The sequence below is a fragment of the Colossoma macropomum genome, unplaced genomic scaffold (assembly GCF_904425465.1).
Source record: "Colossoma macropomum unplaced genomic scaffold, Colossoma_macropomum, whole genome shotgun sequence".
In the NCBI taxonomy this organism is placed as follows: Eukaryota; Metazoa; Chordata; class Actinopteri; order Characiformes; family Serrasalmidae; genus Colossoma; species Colossoma macropomum.
In genome coordinates this window covers 85,283-104,530 of record NW_023495385.1, presented here as the reverse complement: position 1 = coordinate 104,530, position 19,248 = coordinate 85,283, and the positions used below count along the sequence as shown (strand labels likewise).

The following is a 19,248-nucleotide window of genomic DNA, read 5'->3' as shown; positions in this document are numbered from 1 at the left end:
TGTGACTGCGGCCTTAATGGTATCAGAAGACATTACATACAACTACTGGCGACTACCAGTAAAAACAGTTACTACTAGTTCATAAAACAGGTCAACCATTAAATGAACAGCAACAATAACAGGAAAACAGAAGTACAGTTTGCTTTCACAGCCCACAAATGCACTGGCTAGTTACCATTACCACAAAAACAGCACCCAAACCTGACCAACAAAAACAGTTCAACCTTTAACTGCACAGCTATAATTATAGGAAACAGTACACTGAATTTAGTCTTTAGTGGGAGTAGTTTGTGCTATCCCCACTGGAAAAATTAATCTGAACCTAACCTACTATTAAACAAACTATAAATTTTGAATTGCAAATAAGCCACAGTGGTGTCAGAAGGTGTTCCACAAAACTGGCGACTACTGTTAGACACAAAAAACAAATTCATATAACAGATCAACCATTAAATGAATAGCAACAATAACATGAACAGAAAAGTACAATTTGCTTTCACTAGCCACAAGCAAACAGCACCCAAACCAGTTCTTTTGTGACTGCTAAGCTATTTCGATTCAACCCTACCTCGTAGCGGCACAGTGTTGGACCATCTCCCATGGTTCACTCTGGCAGGTAGGACACGTACGACGCATTCTGGTTGCGGATGCCACTTCTACAGCAAGACTGTAAATCCAAACTACCTGTCCACACCGTTACCCCTATGGCCTGACAACAATGCCCCACTCTCTTTGCTTCCTTGCCATTCAGTTTCTCACTTGTTGCAAAAATGATTGTGGCGGTTCTGTGACATTCTCTGTTGTGGGGTCTGTTGTTGAGTTGGGGGTTGTTTGCTTCCCCTCAAAGACATCTAGAACAATCAAACAGGGCTGGAAGAACTGGGCTGTATAGTGACTCAGACAACAGAGAGCCCCACAGGCAGTGTCTGGCTGATAAACAAATGCATCAACAAGTGCTTACAGAGGAATAAATCTTTGACATTTTAGATCCTAAATCTCAGAACTGACCACTTTTATTGTACAAGGGCATCGCCTGTAATTATCAAGTGATTACTGAGATGTGGGTCTAGTACTATCTATGTACTTTAAGCCCTCACACTCGGTTAAGCTTGAAAGGTTGATGAATTTGATCTGTTACTGTATTGCACCATTACGTTCCACAGGGTTGACTTAAGGGCAGGGTGTAGCGTAACACATACCAGATAACAGGGTCACCTTTGGACCTCAAATCAAATGGACAGTATGGCAAGAGGCCTCCCTGCACTACGCTCACGTTTTAGCACACTGTCATTATCACATGGAAAAAGGAGGCTGTCATTTAGCGTTTAGCAAGACTAATGGCTATGAACCTACATTACATGCTGTAATTAACTGTTACAATTAACCGTGTGAGTCAAGCCATTTGAACAGGCTGGACGGCATGATAATATGATAGTAAGCCTTTCTGAGCATACTGTGGTTTCACTGGATGAATGTGTAGTGAATTTATAAAATATTTGTACTCACAGTTTTTGATAACATTTTTGAGATATGCCTGTGGTACACACTGTCTATTGCCCCGTGGCCTGACCACAACTATTCATTCATTCAATTTCAGCCACTATAAAGAGCGTGTGGCCCGAGCGGCTACCTGCCTTAGAGATTTGTTTATATTTTCTCATTTAACAAACCTGTTTTGTTGGACACATAACTAATGAGACAAATCAGATTTTGTTGCAATCTGTTAACCGTTATAACCGTAATAGCTAACGTGGCAGTGTGGTGGTTCCCTCTGCTGAGCTGGTCCGGCTTGCGTAAACAATGCTGTTTCAGTGGCTAAAGTTTGCTAATATCACTCTATTAAATAAGGTCTTAAGTAAAGTAAGGTGTTAAGCTGGCTAGAGGCTTTTATTGCATTACTGGACAGTATCTAAAGAAATAACTTGGGTGACGTCAGGGTGAACCAGCTTAGCAGGGAGGACCACTATGGTCACCACAATGACAAGGTTCTCAATGTAAAGTCTGAACAAATATTTACTTTTTCAAAACAACACTTGACTGGTTTTTGGTACTGACACATGCTTGCTCATTATAAATTCAATGTACATACAATCAACATGTTTCTATTATTCCTGCCACAAACTCTAGTGGGCAGTGCAATTCATTGGCTGATTAATTGTGTCTGTTTCAACTGATCAAACAACAACCAGAAAAGAAATATCAGGATATGTACTTTGCTTTTGAAAATGTTTAGTGCATTTCTGACACAGAAATCCTGAAAATGCTAATCATAGAGTATTATGACAATGTCTTCTTATTGCTGTGATATTGTATTTTTGCATATTGCCCACCAATACATTCAAATACTGACAAACCTTGAAATCCAAAAATCTTTCAAAGTCAAACAGAGACCTTGTTCTGTTCAATGAATGTCATGGACACTCGAGTGACACCTCCAATGGCACCATTTTTTTTTTTTTAGATTTTTCCCTCTACTCCTCTTCAGAAGTGTTAAAAATTTACATGAGTCCCCAGGGTTTAACTGCGCACAAGTCACGTGTTCTGCCAGGACTTTCCACTCTACTATTTAGCCAGCGTGGCTGGAGGGTTTGTCCTATAATTAGACATCTTTAGTGTCTATTTTAGCTTTGAAATGTCAATTTACAAGTCAATGTGCTGGTAAAACAGCACTCCCACATTTTTACAGCCATGAAGCGGATAGCTTACATTTATGACTCAGCATGTCGAAAGCAAAGAGACTGAGCGTGTGTTACTGGAAAGGAAATCAAAACTGATGTAAAAATGCAGTTATCTTGAAATGAATCGCATTTAAGCCTCATTTCCAAGGCACTTTTAAGAAACAAAACAGCTTGCCAGTGCATGCGCTCCACATAAGGAAACTAAGCTGCAAAAACAGCATGTTTTGAATTCATTGTTTTTATGTCATGAAAAGCAACACGTTTACTAATATAACAACCTATTCAGCCTGCAAGCAGTTTAGCCCCAACAATTCCTGTTGAAGCTATAAGGAGTGTTTCAGCCTGAACTGCTTTTTTGAATGAGGCACAATGTTAGTCAGTAACTAAAGAGTCTGAGGTTAAAGACAGGTTGGAAAATGGTCATGTAAAAAATTACGACCAATTTGGTTCATAACCCTACACAAATATCATAAATGGACCTCAGGGGAAAAAGATACATAAAAAATATACCATATGGCCCCTTTAATCTAAAGAGACACAAAGCACAAAAAGTGGTTTCCATTTAACACTGCGCTCTGAGACCTTCTGTCAATAAGAAACTGTAAGTTCTATTTGAGACAGCGACACACTATCCCTAACATTGGACAACTGACAAAGTTGTCTTGCTGCTATAAAAGCAGCTGACAGATCAACAGACCACATCTTCATTAACAAGTCTGGAACACAAACATAGTTAAATCATGCTTATTATAACTCATATCTAATAAATCTAAACCTCGTTCCATGAAAACTGAGACCACTATGAATCACACATCAGCAGCTCTGGTCTAAGCACATAAATTCTCTCCATTCACTCACACAGAAACAACTCTGGCCTGCTGCTGGACGATCACTGTAGAATCTGAAGTGGTCCTCTACAGGGATATACACACCAGATGACCTTCATACTGTTAACTGTGTCAGTCTTTCTTCTCCCTGCTCAGGCTGAGAGAAGAAAGACTGGTTGAAGTCGCTTCTCAATCGCCAGCTTCTTGTTCGAATTTTCCCGTTCCACCTTAAATGGTACCTGAGGCACCAGAATGTAACTGCTGCACCATTTGGAACAGGAAAATTAGAGCTGGGAAATGAGTGTTCGACAGTTTTTCACTGCAGATCAAACATATCAGGAAACCAGCTGGAGAAGTTGCAAATGCAAATAAGTCAATTCGTCTCCAAGTTATCCATGTTCATCTTAAATCTTTCTCTTTGCCGTTTCGTTAGCTACTAGCTGGGCGAGAATGTTTTCAGCATTGCTTTGGTGACCAGCAATCTGCACGCCAATCTTCAGGGTTAATGGCTGGTGAATTAGCAGTTATACCTTAACTCCAGCATGTAAGACAATTTATTTGGGAAAATGCCATAGAAGAACTGCTTTCAGTTCCCAAAAGAACCTTTCAATAAACGCTTCTTTCAGAAACTATTTTTATAAGCGAGATGTACCTGTGAAGAACCTTGTTAAAGGTTAAAGAACCTCCACTTACTGTAATGCAACTATAACCATTAAATGTTTTTTCTTAGTACTGTACGTCCAAGCCAACACCATTTGGTTTATTTTTGAGTGAAGTGTTATTCTATTCAAAGTAAAAGGGAATTACAGGCTAACACTAGCATTTAAATCTGTATAGCAGCACTACATCCCTCAGACTCAATATTTTAAAATGTTTCACATTTTTATTTAATAATTTCCACGTTTTCATCCATCAGTGTTCTCTCACTACAATACTGAGCATGCATTACACAAATACATGTCATTTGGAGTTCCTGAATTTCTACAACAAACCATGAGTCCTAGCCGCTGATCTAGAACCTAATAAGAATGTTTGTGTTGCTAGTTAGCTTTAGTGATATAGCATTAACTTCAGTTAGTTGTCAAACTTCCTTCTTAGGTACAGAAAAAAAGTCATTCAGCTAGTGAAGAAAAAAAAATCCTCCCAAGTATCCAATCCAAAGACTTTCGAAATTTACTTCTACCTCCAAGATATATCAGCCAAAGTGGGTTTTCTAGTCTTTGAACCTGAAATTTCACTGTACTGACTACTGTAGCATCGCTGTAAATGGCGAGTAGGCATTTTTACAACGCAGCCAGTGACAGTTACAGTTTTTATTTTAGTCAGAAAGTCCCTTTAGGAACTGAAGCAGTATAGTGCTGGTTAGTTTACCACATTGCAGCACCAAAAATGCTTTAAACTTTCAATACATCAGAGAATGCTATTTACATATACTGCAGCACATAAATGTTGGCACAGTAGTTGGCATTACAGGGGCAGGTTTACTGCTTCATCTCAGAGAAATCTGATAAACCTGCACTTTCTTGGGTGTGACACAGATGGTAGTACAAGGTGGGGCAATGCCCAACTTGTTCTAAACAACGCTCTATTGAAATGCATCCAAATTATACTTGTGTGACTTGAATAGCAGCTACGATGTCATTTTTTAACAGGTGAACTATTATTGCTGCCAAGTTCAACACCATGGGATTTTTAGAGCTTTCCACACTGTTTTCTGTTGAAATACAGCATCACACCAAAGATTAGAAAAGATTAGACGTTATACACAAAGCTAATCCTCCATTAATAGACACTTGGATTTTGACCTTAATTATTATTGCTACCCAGGTAAGATCTCCAAGGCTGTTGGCTACAAGGGGCAAAGAACAAAATGTTTACCTAGTGTTGCCCATATAATAACACCCTGTAGTAGTATCTCTTCTCCAGTGCAGCACCCATTCACTTCCCAATTTAGTGAAATAAAAGGTTCTTTGGAGTAATGCCATTGCAGAAGGAACAACTTCTGCTTCCTTAAATATCTTTTTCATGGATGAGTTTCAAAAGAATCATTGGTACAAATGAGTTGTGTTAATGTGAAATTGTTTTTAAAGTTTAAAGAACCACCACATACCAATGAATACCAATACCAAAGAAGTTCCATATACCAATTAAAGAACCATTAAGAAACTATGGCCTGTCACAGTAATGCAATTAAAGCTGACAGCTGATCGCCACCTATATAATTGTGATTAACGATAATTGTGATTAATCTTTTTTTTTGTTCATTGTATGTAACTTACTTACAAGTCTAATGTGGCCAAATGGGCTGATTAGTTATCTGTTGATACAGAAACAGAAGCTCACTACTGTCCTTTAAAGGTTCTAAGCACTAGTCAATTGCTATTGGCTCTATCTAGCATTATTGAAGGCCTCAGAAAGCTCTTTTGAGCTAGGCTTGATGATACACACACTCAAATAAGAAAGAGCAAACCAGACCAGACATCTGAGGTTTAAATAGATATTCTCTAACAGATTTCTGATCATTAGCATCTGATGTCAGTTTGACATTTTTGAAGTAGTGATATCCATAAGTGTGTACTTACCTTTTCCACACAGGAAAATTGCATTACTGTTTATTTCAAAAATATATAAAGGATGAGTAAAATGTTAATTCTATGTGTCACTTATATAAATTATATCACCTTTATCTATCAACACTGTTAAAATGATGTTGATATCTGTATCTCCAAATATGTTGAAGAAGTCTAAACTTTTCACGGGGTGTACTTACTTCTTCACATGATAGTACTTGCATTTTCATCAACGCAATGGATAAAAAACAAACCCAATTCATGTTCTATTTGTTGCAATGTACACATATGATTGTGAAAGCTGGCAACTGTGGAAAATAATTTCGGTCAGCTTAAATAATTGTAGTCAGCTTAAATAACGCCAACCAGGTAACTATGTAATAACTGTGACAGGCCAATTAGAAACCTTGTAGAAATGCCACCAATTTAATACCACATATCAGTACTGACCAATACTGAAGGCTTCAGTACTAGAAAGGAAATAAATGGTACTGTGATGTATCTAGAAACTTCATTTTTAAGAATATAACTGATTCCGTTCTTGAAAGGCTTCATAAAAAGTTACTTTTTCAACCCTTTCATACCTATGATATGCCTCGCGTCTGTATTTCTTCATAGCCAACCCGTCCATGTTTGCTGGGAGGTCTGCATAATCCTGAAGTCGGTCGCTCCATGATGTAGTCATCTTTAAATCCCTCAACCTAAAAATTCAACCTGACGGGGTAAAAAAAACAAGATTGATATTATGGAAACCAAGCTTCAGTGACTTCTAGTTTAGCTTCAGTTTCATATTCAGCTCTTGAAGGGGAGAATGACTATGAAGGAGGATCTCTTCCTCCTTTCCTTATTAATTCTGAGAGGGGAACTGAATCACAAGCCCATTAACATAAGCGCAAACTCAATAAAATCACTTTGAAGTCACAGACTTCAGAAGATCAACCATTAATCTCGCCTCTCAGCTGTGGGCCATCTTTGAACTAGATTAAATTACTGCCCAATGAGGAATGAATAGACACTGACTGATGTCTTTATCTAAATAATTGGAATGGAAAGTGTGGAGCCTTGAAGTGTTAAACAAGCCTGGCCTTGTCAAACAGACACAAAGCAAAACTGAGTAGTGGTGATCAAGTCTGCCATCAAGGCTTTTCAAGTGAAATCACATTTAGATCATGTCCAGTATCACAAGTGAGTTTCCAATTTAATTTGGCCAGTTCAGTAACCCTGAGATGGAAATGCCTCAGTGTATAGTTAGGACTGAATTAGCAGAGTAAGACAGGCAACCAACCAAACTCAGAATCATCTGTCATCATCTTAGTGGACAATTCAATATCATGATCTTTTTTTCTAGATCACAGTAACAGATGATATTTAGGTTGTCATGAATAAGGTTACTGAACCCATTCTAAAACAATGTCTTAACAACCTGATATAGCTTTTTATGATGGGGCTTCTTTTGTTTTGTTCTGCTTCTCTTAAATTCACACCAATACAATCTAACACAGCATTTTATGTGGGTGAGCAATATGTTCATATTGTATCGTATTGTGATAAATTACATCATGATATTCCGCAATGTGTTTTTCTGAGCATAGAGTGGATATCATCAGTATGAAGAGCATAATTAGTCCGATTTAACTGGATTTTGCGCAGTGCAATATGTGAGATGTACTTTATTGCACTTATAACTTTAGATACTGTTTTTAAATGTGGTACTTCCAAATTTTCAAACCACTAAAATCTAAATCATGTATTGTGAAATGTGAAAATGTCATAATATTGTATTGTTTCAATACCGCCCACCCCTAGTATTGTAAACATTAACCAGGCACCAATCAGAATTTCAGAAATTTTTAATCTATCTCGGACTCTTCTTTCAAAACAGCCTGAAGCACTCAGCAAATGACAAGCGCTGCAGTTAACTTTTCATCATCTATCAATACTGCTAAAACTAAAAATCAATATTGTTGTTTGGCACCAATACCAGTATACCGATACAGACTATATATCACCCAGCATTAGATGCCACCAAATGAGATGTTCTTGCCTCCTTTATAGATTGAGATAAACTAACCCACATCTTACAGGACATGTAATTTCCTTCCCAAACTACTGAAGCAAGACGAATGGTTGGCACTGCGACTGCTAGAGTCAGCATTTCTAGGACCCTATAACTCATGACAGCTGACTTGTGCAAACAAGCTGGAGGCCTGAGGGGTAAAGGACAGAGCGTCTCCCAACAGCCTTGCACTTCCTCGCCTGAACACTGAGGAAACTCTGAAACAAGGCTGTTTGAAATGGACTCCACACAGCGATGACATCATTTCACTGATCTGAGAATAAACCTCCACAGTGGACTGTTGTTTCTCAAGAGGGGTGGACGCTGTTTTTTGTTTCTCTTTCAGGTTTCAGACCAATCCTTCATGTGAAAAAGAAATGCTCTGGAAGAAAACAGACCCCCCTCCTCAAAAACTAGGCTAAATCTCCACTGCATCTTAACAGCCTGACAACTTTGCCGCAAGCAGACAGAAAAATAGTGGGCCAAAGACGAATGCCTTCTGGCAAAGTTCTGGTACATTCTGGCTACAAAATAAGGATAAGTTTTCCATGTATAGACATGTACATATATGTATACGTACACATCCTATACAGAGAAACTTTTGCACATTTCAAGCCACAATTACTGTTTATTTGCTGAATTTTTTCCATACTGGGAACAAAGTAAAGCATAAAATATGGCCATGCAAAAGTTCTAGCACATTTTATATATTACCATTTTCCATCTTCCAACATGCCAAACTTAGCAAATAAAAACTGTGCACTAAAATCAAAACGTGATGTGAGCAGGGGGCTTCAAACTTGAACCTGGTACATAGTTAACAGTTTTAGGGGAAAAAAAAAAAGCTTTACTATTTCAGAGATTAGGGGATCAATTTAGCTAATAAGTAAAGTTATGATATCATACTAATGACTTTATCTTAACATCTAGCGAGCTGTCAAGTTCTGTTGCTAAGCTAGCCATCTTAGCTGATTAGCCCAGTAACTTAGTACAGCTAGTGCAGTGAAGATGACTGACCGACTTGGTAAACCAGCAGATTTGTTTATGTTCTTTAGTTTATGAACAAACAGCTAAGTTAACCTAGCTAAGCATTTAACAGTAAAACGGGAAAGGTGAGAAACAATAACAAGGTTAGCAGGCTAGCACTGCAGGGAACTAACCAGCCGCTGCCGTTAAGGTTAACCTGACTGACTACTAGGCTAGCTGGCTAACTAGTTAGCCTGGCGAATAGATAAACAACTGCAAGCCCTCCTCGTCTTTGTGCAGGGCAACGTCAAACATCGCCGACCCTTTGTGTTAATTTAGCTGCCGCAGGGAAGCCCACATGCATGCAAAGGAGGTCGACAGTCTGCTTAGGCTGAAAACGAACCCCAGTAATATATGCAGCTATTCCGAGAAAAAGAGAAAACGCTGAAATAACTGTGCTCTGGCTGGATTTTCGCTCACTCACCTTTCTCTCTGGAGCAAAAGCAACAACTGCACAGGCTGGAAATCTGAGCATGCGCTTTTAAACAAGACCAGAATAGGAACAACACGTCTCTTAAGAAAATAACGAACGCACTGAGTCGGTGTTGGCAGTAAGTCGGTGTTGGCAGCCGCTCGTCTCCGCTTTACAGTGAATGAAAACCCGTCTCTCCGCCTCGTTCATAACACTGATAGAGCAGATAACAGTCGATACGCGGCGGAGATGGGCGGGGCTTCGCGAGAGGGCGGGCCGAACTGTCACTCGTCACAAACGCGACGGGCGGGGTCTGAGTGACGGGGCGTGGCGAACTGTCATTCATCACCAGTTCGGTGGGCGGGGTTGGGCGAAGGGGCGGGGCAGACCGTCTCCATCACAAACTCCTCGTTGAGTGTAAATAAGCAGTCCAAAAAAGTTTAAAGTGAACAATTTTTAACTGTAATATCGTGATTTTTTATGTAATAAAAGAAATGCTGTGTCTCATGACTGCAAGACTAATTTTGTGCCATCATCCATTGACTAGAACTGAAAGAAAAAGAAAGAAAAGAAAAAAGGAAAATAGAGCCAGTGGTTGCTTTTTATTGGATGGAGGTTCACCTGTAAAATATGTGCATTTCGCGTCTGTTCTGTAAGCACAATAAATGATATACGTTATTCAAAAGGGGAATTCTTCCATTTTTTTTATTCAAAATTTTTGCAGTGGTAAAGATGTGAACACGGAGTGGTTTGGTGTAAAATGCTCCGTTCAAGAGAAACCCACTGAGTCAGAATTGTTCACAGTGGCGGTGATAGGAACCAGACGTCCGAAGAGTTTAATGCTTCTAAAGCTCCCTCACAGAAAACTATTACACAAAATCTCTTTGTATACACTGCCTGATCTGTGTTGTAGACATTGCGACCCCTGGTTCCCACCACCACCATTTCTCATATAACCACTCTGTATTACTTAAGAACATTTTGGAAATTCGGTGGAATTCTCCTTTAAATCAGGCAAGTCAGTTTTAGCTCTCAGATTTAGCCTATAGGAATTTAGAAACACATTGGAGCACATTTCGTATACGCACGCATTCAAAACAAAAATCCTTTCATTTCAAATCAGCAAGACAATATGAGGCATACGGATCAGTGAGCAGGGGGTCAGCGTCAGTGTCCCCCCACACTAAATGCACTGAGATGCTGTGAGCGTCCAATAGAGGGCAGCAGAGCACTGCAGAGACTTCTGTTCTCCAGTCCAGACGCTGACTTCACAGATCTGAATGTGTTGTGGCTAAATTTAGAAGGCAGCGAGCTGCATAAGACCCAGAATTGTCCACCAATGTGAAAGAAAAGTCAAATATGAGCAGAAACGGTGAGGCTAAAAGTCAAAGTCTCCATCTGAGAGCATCTGGAAAGAATTAGTCAGGTGACCAGACATTGCAAATGATGTCATATCGAATAAAACCATCACATCAAATCGTTATTATCATTTTAAAATCTCTTTTATTCTTAAATCAACTCTCTATACAGGCTAGAGCGCATCACGCATGCGCAATATTGTACTATAACCGCTCTGCTTTTGTAAATTCATTTATAGAATTCAAAGTTGGCTCCACCTTTCATCTGAATACTTCTCTGGTCTTCTCCCACGCTGAGATGAGGCGGTGGGATTTCTCCACGGATGCCAAAGATGTTTTTCTTTTTTTTTCTTGCTGACATCAGCACTGCGCCAAAACGGACAGTTCCATCCGAGCCCCCCCTTCGCCTTTTTGGGGTGGCTCTTTATCCTAGAACTTCAAAAACGGGGTTCTGTCTTGAAATGTTCTTGATGGCTTTTTGAAAAGTGAGACAAAGTGTCTCGTTTGTCTTGGTTTCAACGAGGCTCGATTCTTATTCGTCTGCTTTCCGCGCTGGGGCAGTTTGGAGGCGAAGGTAGGAGTGAATTATTGATTGGGACGGTCCTGGGTGTATAAAAAGAGGGGGCGCAGCCCAAACCCTGCTCCTCATCTCTCCAACCGCCAAGATGAGCTACGGATCCGACGTGTACTCCTCCTCTTCTTCCTCCTACAGGAAGATTTTCGGGGACTCTCCCCGCTACTCGTCCTCCCCGTCCAGGATGAGCTCCTCCAGGAGCGGGTACAGGTCCCTCTCCCTGTCCCGCACCAGCACTCCATCCCTGGGCTCCTACAAGCGCACCGGCGCCGGGCGCAGCGCCCTGTCCTCCTCGCCCATGGCGCTGGAGACGTTCGACTTCACGCAGAGCTCGGCGCTCAGCAACGAGTTCAAAATCATCCGCACCAACGAGAAGGAGCAGATGCAGGGCCTGAACGACCGCTTCGCCATGTTCATCGAGAAGGTGCGCAACCTGGAGCAGCAAAACAAGGTGCTAGAGACCGAGCTGGTGGCGCTGCGCCAGCGCCAGTCCGAGCCGTCCCGCCTGGCCGAGCTCTACCAGCAGGAGATCCGCGAGCTGCGCTCCCAGCTCGAGGAGGCGCACGGCGAGAAGAACCAGATGATGTTCGAGCGCGACAACGTGGAGGAGGAGCTGCAGAAGCTGCGCGAGCGCTACGAGGACGAGGTCCGAGCTCGGGACGAGGCCGAGCGCACGCTCAAAGCCTTCAGGAAGGACGTGGACGACGCGTCGCTGGCGCGCCTCGACCTGGAGAAGAAGGTCGAGTCGCTGCTGGACGAGATCGCCTTCCTGAGGAGGGCGCACGACGAGGAGGTGGCCGAGCTGATGAACGCCATCCAGGCGTCCCAGGTGTCCGTGGAAATGGAGGTGGCCAAGCCCGACCTCACCTCGGCCCTCAAGGAGATCCGCGGCCAGTACGAGTCGCTGGCCTCCAAGAACCTGCAGTCCGCCGAGGAGTGGTACAGGTCCAAGTTCGCCGACCTGAGCGAGCAGGCCAGCCGCAGCAACGAGGCCATCCGCGCCAGCCGCGAGGAGGTCAACGAGTTCAGGAGGCAGCTGCAGTCCAGGACCATCGAGATCGAGAGCCTGAGGGGCACCAACGAGAGCCTGGAGAGGCAGATCCGCGAGATGGAGGACAGGCACAACCTGGAGGTGGCCGGCTTCCAGGTGAGTCGCCGTTCGAGATGGCTGGGATTTTTTTAGCGCGCTTCAGGCGACAGGGGGCATCAGGACCACCATGGTCTGGTGGTCTCTCTGCTTAAGCGCACCTGATTCATCTGATCAGTTAACTTCTCGGTTTAGTGGGTGTTTTACAGCAGGGCGATCGCCAAACTGTGCTGGACTCCAAAGCTCTAATGTAGAGCTGGTCTCGTGATTTGGGTGTGTTGAGAGGAGGATGAGAACAAAAGTAAACTAATACTATTTAAATAGTTGTATATTATTATCTCTCCCTCAATCTTTATAGGAATCGATACATTATAGTACTTTGAATTTGGTAGTTTTGATGTTTCAAGGCAGAACGTATTTTTTAAGCTTCCAAAAATAACTGCTTTGCCAATGATAGGCTTGCAGTGCCCCACCCATGCAAACAGCAAACCCCTCTAACCTGTCGAAGGTCTTCATTTCATTTCACTTCACTTCATGTACTTTACTGACAGCATCCCGAGTCACTGTGCCTTTAGAGATATCCATTAAAATTCGCTATTCAAAAACATTTTGAACCAAGGTAAAGACCACCTGGGTGACAGGGACCGCACCACCCTTCTCTCATGTGCTTTGGGGGGAAATAAATAAATAGATAAAACTTGGAGAGAATTTTAGTCAGTTTTCTCCACACGCTTTTCCATATGCATATGCATTTTGTCTTTGCCCCTCCCCTGAAATAGATTTTGAATAAAGGCTAAATACAGATGGATGTGATTCTCCCTATTAAATGCAAAACATCTCTTTCTCTCCAAAAATTACGCTTTTTCTACAGGCTAAACTATAATCCTTTTTATGTTGAGCCTCCTCTCCAAGTCTGTATGAAATCAAAACTCTAATAGACAGTAGCTGCATCCAGATAATGCTATTTTATACATTCAGTACTAATAAAAGCACTTTTGCTGGTGTTTTGCTATTTTTTGATGTATTATTTAGTATTTTAGTATGTGGTTTTGGAGGCAACCTTTAAGCAGTGGACTACAGAGACTAGAGATCACAACATGGGCGTGACCTTCACCATAACACAATGCCGCTCTGCCCACACGCTTTGAGAGCAACAGAAAACAAAAGCTACGTTTGTAGTAAGTTTTTGGAAACAATTCTTGTCAATAGGCTAAAGTAAACCCTTTCTGTGTGTGGTCCCCTCCTCAAGGCTTTAAAAAATCAATATTCAAATAGGCAGAGAGAGAGAGAGAGAGAGAGAGAGAGAGAGAGAGAGAGACTTATCTCTGCCTGGGTGTGATCTTCACCATTAACACAATGCCAACACCCCTCTATCTCTGTCCATGGTGCTGAAACCATTTAAGCCTGTGGGCACTGTGTGACCAGTTTTATGTATATAGGCTTCACATTTTAAGTGAAAGAGGTTTAGATTTATGTTAGTTTTCTAATTTTCCACAGGCACTAATACATAATAATATCTAATTTATAATATGTATAACACATAGCTATTTAGGTTTTAGGTGGTAGATATTTCAACGTAGAAGACGAAAAACGTGTTTTTGAAGTTCCAAAAACAAACGAGTAGCCAGTGGCGGGGGCTTCACCCATATTAAAAAATCTCTCTCCAACCTATCAAAGGATTTCACCTCAGCTTTACTTCATTTCATGGAATTACTGACCGTGTCCTGAGTCACCGAGTCTATAGAGATTTCAATTTTTGGAGGACAACTGTGAATAAAGTGTCATCTACATTCTAATATTCGGAAAATTGCTTTAATTTCAAAAGCCAGTCGAGTGGAAAATCCCTTTTGATTCACAAAGCAATTCTGACGTCTTTGACCAGGAGACGATCGGCGAGCTGGAGAATGAGCTCAGGACCACTAAGAGCGAGATGGCTCGTCACCTGAGGGAATACCAGGACCTGCTGAATGTCAAGATGGCTCTGGACATTGAGATTGCTGCTTACAGGTAACAAAGGAATCTTTTTAGAATTGGAAAGTGGGGCTTAATATGTAATTTATAATATGTATGTTAACCTTTAAGCACCCAGGAATGTAAATCTAAAGGCAATTTTATGAGTAACCTTTCACTGTTCCTTTGTAATTAATGCTTTCATTTCCACTCTGTCTTTTATTCCTCTCATGTTTTTGTCTTTTCTCTTCTTTGTTCTCTTCCACCTTCCCACCTTCCCTCCCTCTCTCAGGAAACTCCTGGAAGGGGAGGAGACCCGCATTGGCACAGGCATGGCCTACCCCATTCCGGGCTCTGTTTCTAGCAGCCAGGGCTACAGCTACCAGAGCCGTGTCTACACCAGCTCTAGCAAGAGTGTGAAAAAGGAAGCAAAAGACGACGAGGACAAGCAGCAGCAGGAGCAGAGCGGCAAGTCTGACAGCAACGCCTCCAAGAAGGGTGACAAGCCTGACTCCGGAGAAGTCAATGCAACCAACCAGAAGAACTAAGCCTCCTTCCTCTCCTTCTTCCCTCTGTCCCCTCTTCCCTTTCCTCACTAGTTTCCTCTCCTACACTCTTAAAAATAAAGGTCGAAGAGGGTTCTTTAGAGTTGATACCATAAAAAAAAGCCATTGTAGGTTCCTTAAAGAACCTTTTGGTGCCAATTAGGATCCTTTATTTTTAAAAGAGTGGAGACGTCTCAGAGAGGAACCCAATGTATCCGCATATCAACCAACTCTCTCTTTCTCTCTCCACTTATCGACTACAGCACTCTCAGTACCGGGGCGTTCGTCCCTTTATGATATACTGCACACTACTGAACGCACCTCAGGTGTCATACAGTCCACTCTCTGCTACTCTCACCGTTAGCCTATCCAGGTTCGCGTTCCGCATTAGATGTCATCTTTGGAAACCCTTAAGTGCACTGCCACAGGCTCCTCTAATCACATTCCAAAAAAGGATGTGTGTACTGTGCATGCGTATATGTGTGTATGTGTGTGTAAACATGCACAGTGCATTTAGTCGGTCCTCGCTAACTGTAACTGTTTTCGATCTCTTGGCAGACAAAAATGTAGGAAAAGACTGATAGTACTAGACTGCAAAGTTAGCAAGTGAGAGCTAGTATTCATGCTGCACAAAACAAGGTTTTGCTAGCTAAAACCAGCACAGAACTTGACCTGCAATACTGTCTTTGTCTGAGCCTTATTGCTCTATGCCATGGCAATGCTGTTATTAGCTGACTGTACAGCACCAAGGCCCTCATCACCTCATACATTTTGTACTTCGAGAAGTTGGGTTGCGCTCGTCTTCTCTCATTATTAGATGTTTGTAGACACATGAGTGTGCATGGTAACTTTGCATTGCAATTCAAGAAGGAACCCAGTTTTAGAACACCAAGGAACCTGGTGTTGTGGTTCTAAAAGTTCTAGCAGCTCTAGATTCTCTTTTAAAGCGCGAGTGTCCTCTCCAGCACTAATCGTGGTGCCAATTTCGAGTCCCAGTTCCCGGAAAATGTGAAAGATTTGAACGTACGTAGCAGCTGCTGCTGATGCATGATGTTTATACCCTGTTTGCATGGTGACGGTGTATATGAGCTGACCAGCAGTCCTCCATTGCCATAGGAATGGTAGGAACTTGAAAAGGGCAATAGTAGGTCCTCACCTTTTCTCAAAGTATTGATCCTACTGTGCGCACCTTTGATTTAAATACGTAAGGCTTTCTAGCCACAATGAGTGAGAGTTAACATCGAGTTGGTGAGAATGTGGCCCAATAACTGCCGATGCCTTTTCTCATGCTGCTTGTGATGATGATGATGCAGGGCACATTTGTCTTACGTCCCAATACCATCTCATTCCTATTGACTCTCAGACAACATCTTAAAGAGAAACGGTGCTGTTTAGGATTTTATATGTGCTAGTAGGCTGGAAGAAGAATGTGGTAACGAGTGTAGTTTGAATCTGAGAGAGAAAGAGAGAGACCTCTGATGTAGCAGCTTTGAGCTTACGTTCTCTTATAATAATAGCAGCAAGTTTGTCGAAACGAGAACAAACCCAATGGCAATTAGCACAAAAGCATGAGCAGATGATCTAAATGTTATGAATTTGTAGACTGACTTACAAAAGAACTATACATTATGCACAAATCTACCATCATCCATCATCCAAGACCTATAACTTCACTAAGCCTTATTAACAATGAGGAAATCTCGAGACATCATAAACACCCGAATGGACCACATGCTTCTGACCTCCTACTTCAAAAGGAACATCATTTAAAGGCACAATCTTAGACCCAACTGGATTAAAAAACACATGAAGAACAGGAAAGTCCATAATTAGGCGTGATGTGGGTCTACAAAGTTATGCTTTAAATCCTGTTAGGACTTGCAATCTTACAATCAGTGCTAGCGGCTTTTCTCTAATTCCACTTGAACACTGCCAAGTTTTGACACCACAACTACCGTCTTGCCTGCATCATTTTTTCCCACCCGTATTCTGTCCAGTTCTGCCTTCTGTGCTACGACTGGTTGGCAGTATCTCGCCTTTTGTGCTAGGATTATCTAGTGCAGTGGTCAATAACCTTGGTCCTGGAGATCCACCTTTCTGCAGAGTGTAGTTCCAACCACATGCTCCTGCTAGTTAGCTTCTTCAGAAGTCATCGATTGGATGGATCAGTTGTTTAGGGAGGTGTGTTAGATGCAGGTTGGGCAAGAAAGAAGATCTCTAGGAGTCGGCTTGGTGACCACTGGCCTAGAAAGTCATAGTAATACCACCAGTTAGCAGACTGTTTGAGAACTACCAGCCAATTCTCAGGTGATGGGAAACTCTTAGGGGGTGGGGCTTCTCAGAATACAGGTGTGGAAAAAAGATGCACTTTGTTTTTTTGTAGCTATTTTGTCATGGCAGTGTAGGCCTGACTTACTGCACTTTCCGCTGGATTGTACTACGAGATGGTGTAGGGGTTATTTTTTATTTTTTAAGATGCGTTAGATTCGCTAACTTGTTTTTCTCGTTAGGCTAACCTAGGCTATTTCCCATTAGCTTTGCACAGGCTGAGTTGTGAGGGAATTTTGGGCAAATCTGAAAGTTTGTCCGTCATATTCTTCACTTTTTCTCAGTTTTAAGTCTCTAGACATTTAGGTGTGAGGTCAGTCACCATCTGAAGGATAAATAGGATATTTTACAAAGCACTGAAACACACTTCAGTTGAAAAGAACACACAGTAAGCCTGCTATCTCTCACTGGCAACAATAACACTGCATGTGTACTTAATGACGTCAATACAAGTCAAGGCAAAACCAACAAGCGGTCTATAACAAATACAAAACACAAAAGACAGAAAGAAATCAAACATAATAATACTTTAGGTTATCAAAATGCCTTAAACCACCAGCAGCTTGCTGCAGCTAGCAGAGTGTGAGTTAGCAAATTGTTTGTGCTCTCATCGTTTTTTCTCTAGTGATTAGATGCTACACTGAATGGCTGAAATGAAGTGTTGAAGAATTGAATGTAGATTATGTACTCTACTCTTTATTCTGGATCTTAGCCTTCTGCTGTATCACAGTTGACCAATAAAGACTGGTATTATGAAGTCTATCTTGTTGTTTGTGTTGCTGTTTCAATCTCAGAATACTTACAAAGGTACATAAACTATACCTTCATTTTCACCATCCAGCATAATGTAATGTATATAAACTGTAATGCACAATGCTCTGTTTGTTATGATGTAGGCCAAGATACAATGGGATCATTACATTTATAGCGTCTTTTCACCATTTTCTTTCTTTTTTTACTGAATTACTTGTCATATAACCATCGAAATACTAGCATAATAGGAGGAATTGTGATAATAATTTGGATGGTGCAAAAATATTAATTTATACCTATAATGAGTGCTTATAATGCACTTATTTTTCTTTTTCAGTGATTAACCACCCGGCAGTTTCCAGTCTAGTAGGCATATCTGCAGACTAGATATGTAAAAGAATAAGAAAGTCTATAAGTGCGGTTCCACCATGAAAAAAAAAACAACAACAAAAAAACAATAAAGTGTTCAGATCTTTTATATTTACAATGATTGTGTTATGATATATTTAAACACAAGGCATTAATAGAGATAGCAATAATTTATTGGGTACTTTCTATTGGGAGGTGGCTAAACTGAAATTTCATTTTATTGATTTCTTTAAAAGTAAATTTGAAAGATTTTTACATTTTAAGTAAAAAAAACAACTTTATTCAAATGCTGACCCATGTTTTCATGTCACTGTTGAAACACAAAAAGTTTTAGTCCATACTCTGAGCCTTATTTTAGCCACACCCCTGCATTTTAGAGCAGGAAGTGAGCCTGCATCCCTGTCTTTCATGGTCGTATGGTGAGTCGCTAGATTCCATTGTTTTAAGGTAAATATGTCCCAAAATCTCTAAATCAGCGTTATTAAGAATAAATCAACATTAAGAATTGTCACTACTGAAACAAATATTTTCTGCAATTAAGCAAATGTTTCAATTAAAAAAGAAATGTAATGAATAATAGATAACAATTAAGTTTAATTAGTAATCATTTTATGTGTGTATGATTGTTCAAAGCTGTGTTTGCTAGTCACGTACTGGATATTGTTTTTGAGTTCTGCTCAAAATTAACTCAAATTGTCACTACTGAAACAGTCAC

At 41.0% G+C, this 19,248-nt stretch overlaps 2 protein-coding genes across 3 annotated transcripts in view; one reads left to right on the top strand and one right to left on the bottom strand.

Moving 5' to 3' along the window:
- nt5c2b (5'-nucleotidase, cytosolic IIb) overlaps positions 1 to 9,810 on the bottom strand; it is a 43,181-nt gene extending 33,371 nt beyond the window's left edge. Inside the window, exons 1-2 of one of the 2 annotated variants that reach the window (XM_036562371.1) lie at positions 9,582 to 9,810; positions 6,660 to 6,789 (exon numbers count right to left, since the gene is read on the bottom strand). In XM_036562371.1, the coding sequence (XP_036418264.1) occupies positions 6,660 to 6,760 (101 nt within the window). In that variant the 5' untranslated portion in view covers positions 6,761 to 6,789; positions 9,582 to 9,810. The remainder of the gene's footprint in view (positions 1 to 6,659; positions 6,790 to 9,581) is intronic. The other variant, XM_036562372.1, reaches the window with a different exon arrangement.
- Positions 9,811 to 11,500: 1,690 nt separating this feature from the next.
- On the top strand, positions 11,501 to 18,173 carry inab (internexin neuronal intermediate filament protein, alpha b). Its single transcript, XM_036562367.1, has 3 exons — positions 11,501 to 12,648; positions 14,471 to 14,595; positions 14,831 to 18,173. Exons 1-3 carry the CDS (start codon positions 11,593 to 11,595, stop codon positions 15,084 to 15,086), a joined length of 1,437 nt encoding a protein of 478 aa, XP_036418260.1. The 5' UTR covers positions 11,501 to 11,592; the 3' UTR covers positions 15,087 to 18,173.
- The last annotated feature ends 1,075 nt before the right edge of the window (positions 18,174 to 19,248 follow it).

Coding starts and splice junctions, on each gene's coding strand:
- inab (XM_036562367.1), top strand. CDS start 11,593: ATGAGCTACGGATCCGACGTGTACTCCTCCTCTTCTTCCTCCTACAGG. Junction 12,649..14,470: donor TGGAGGTGGCCGGCTTCCAG/GTGAGTCGCCGT, acceptor GTCTTTGACCAG/GAGACGATCGGCGAGCTGGA. Junction 14,596..14,830: donor ATTGAGATTGCTGCTTACAG/GTAACAAAGGAA, acceptor TCCCTCTCTCAG/GAAACTCCTGGAAGGGGAGG.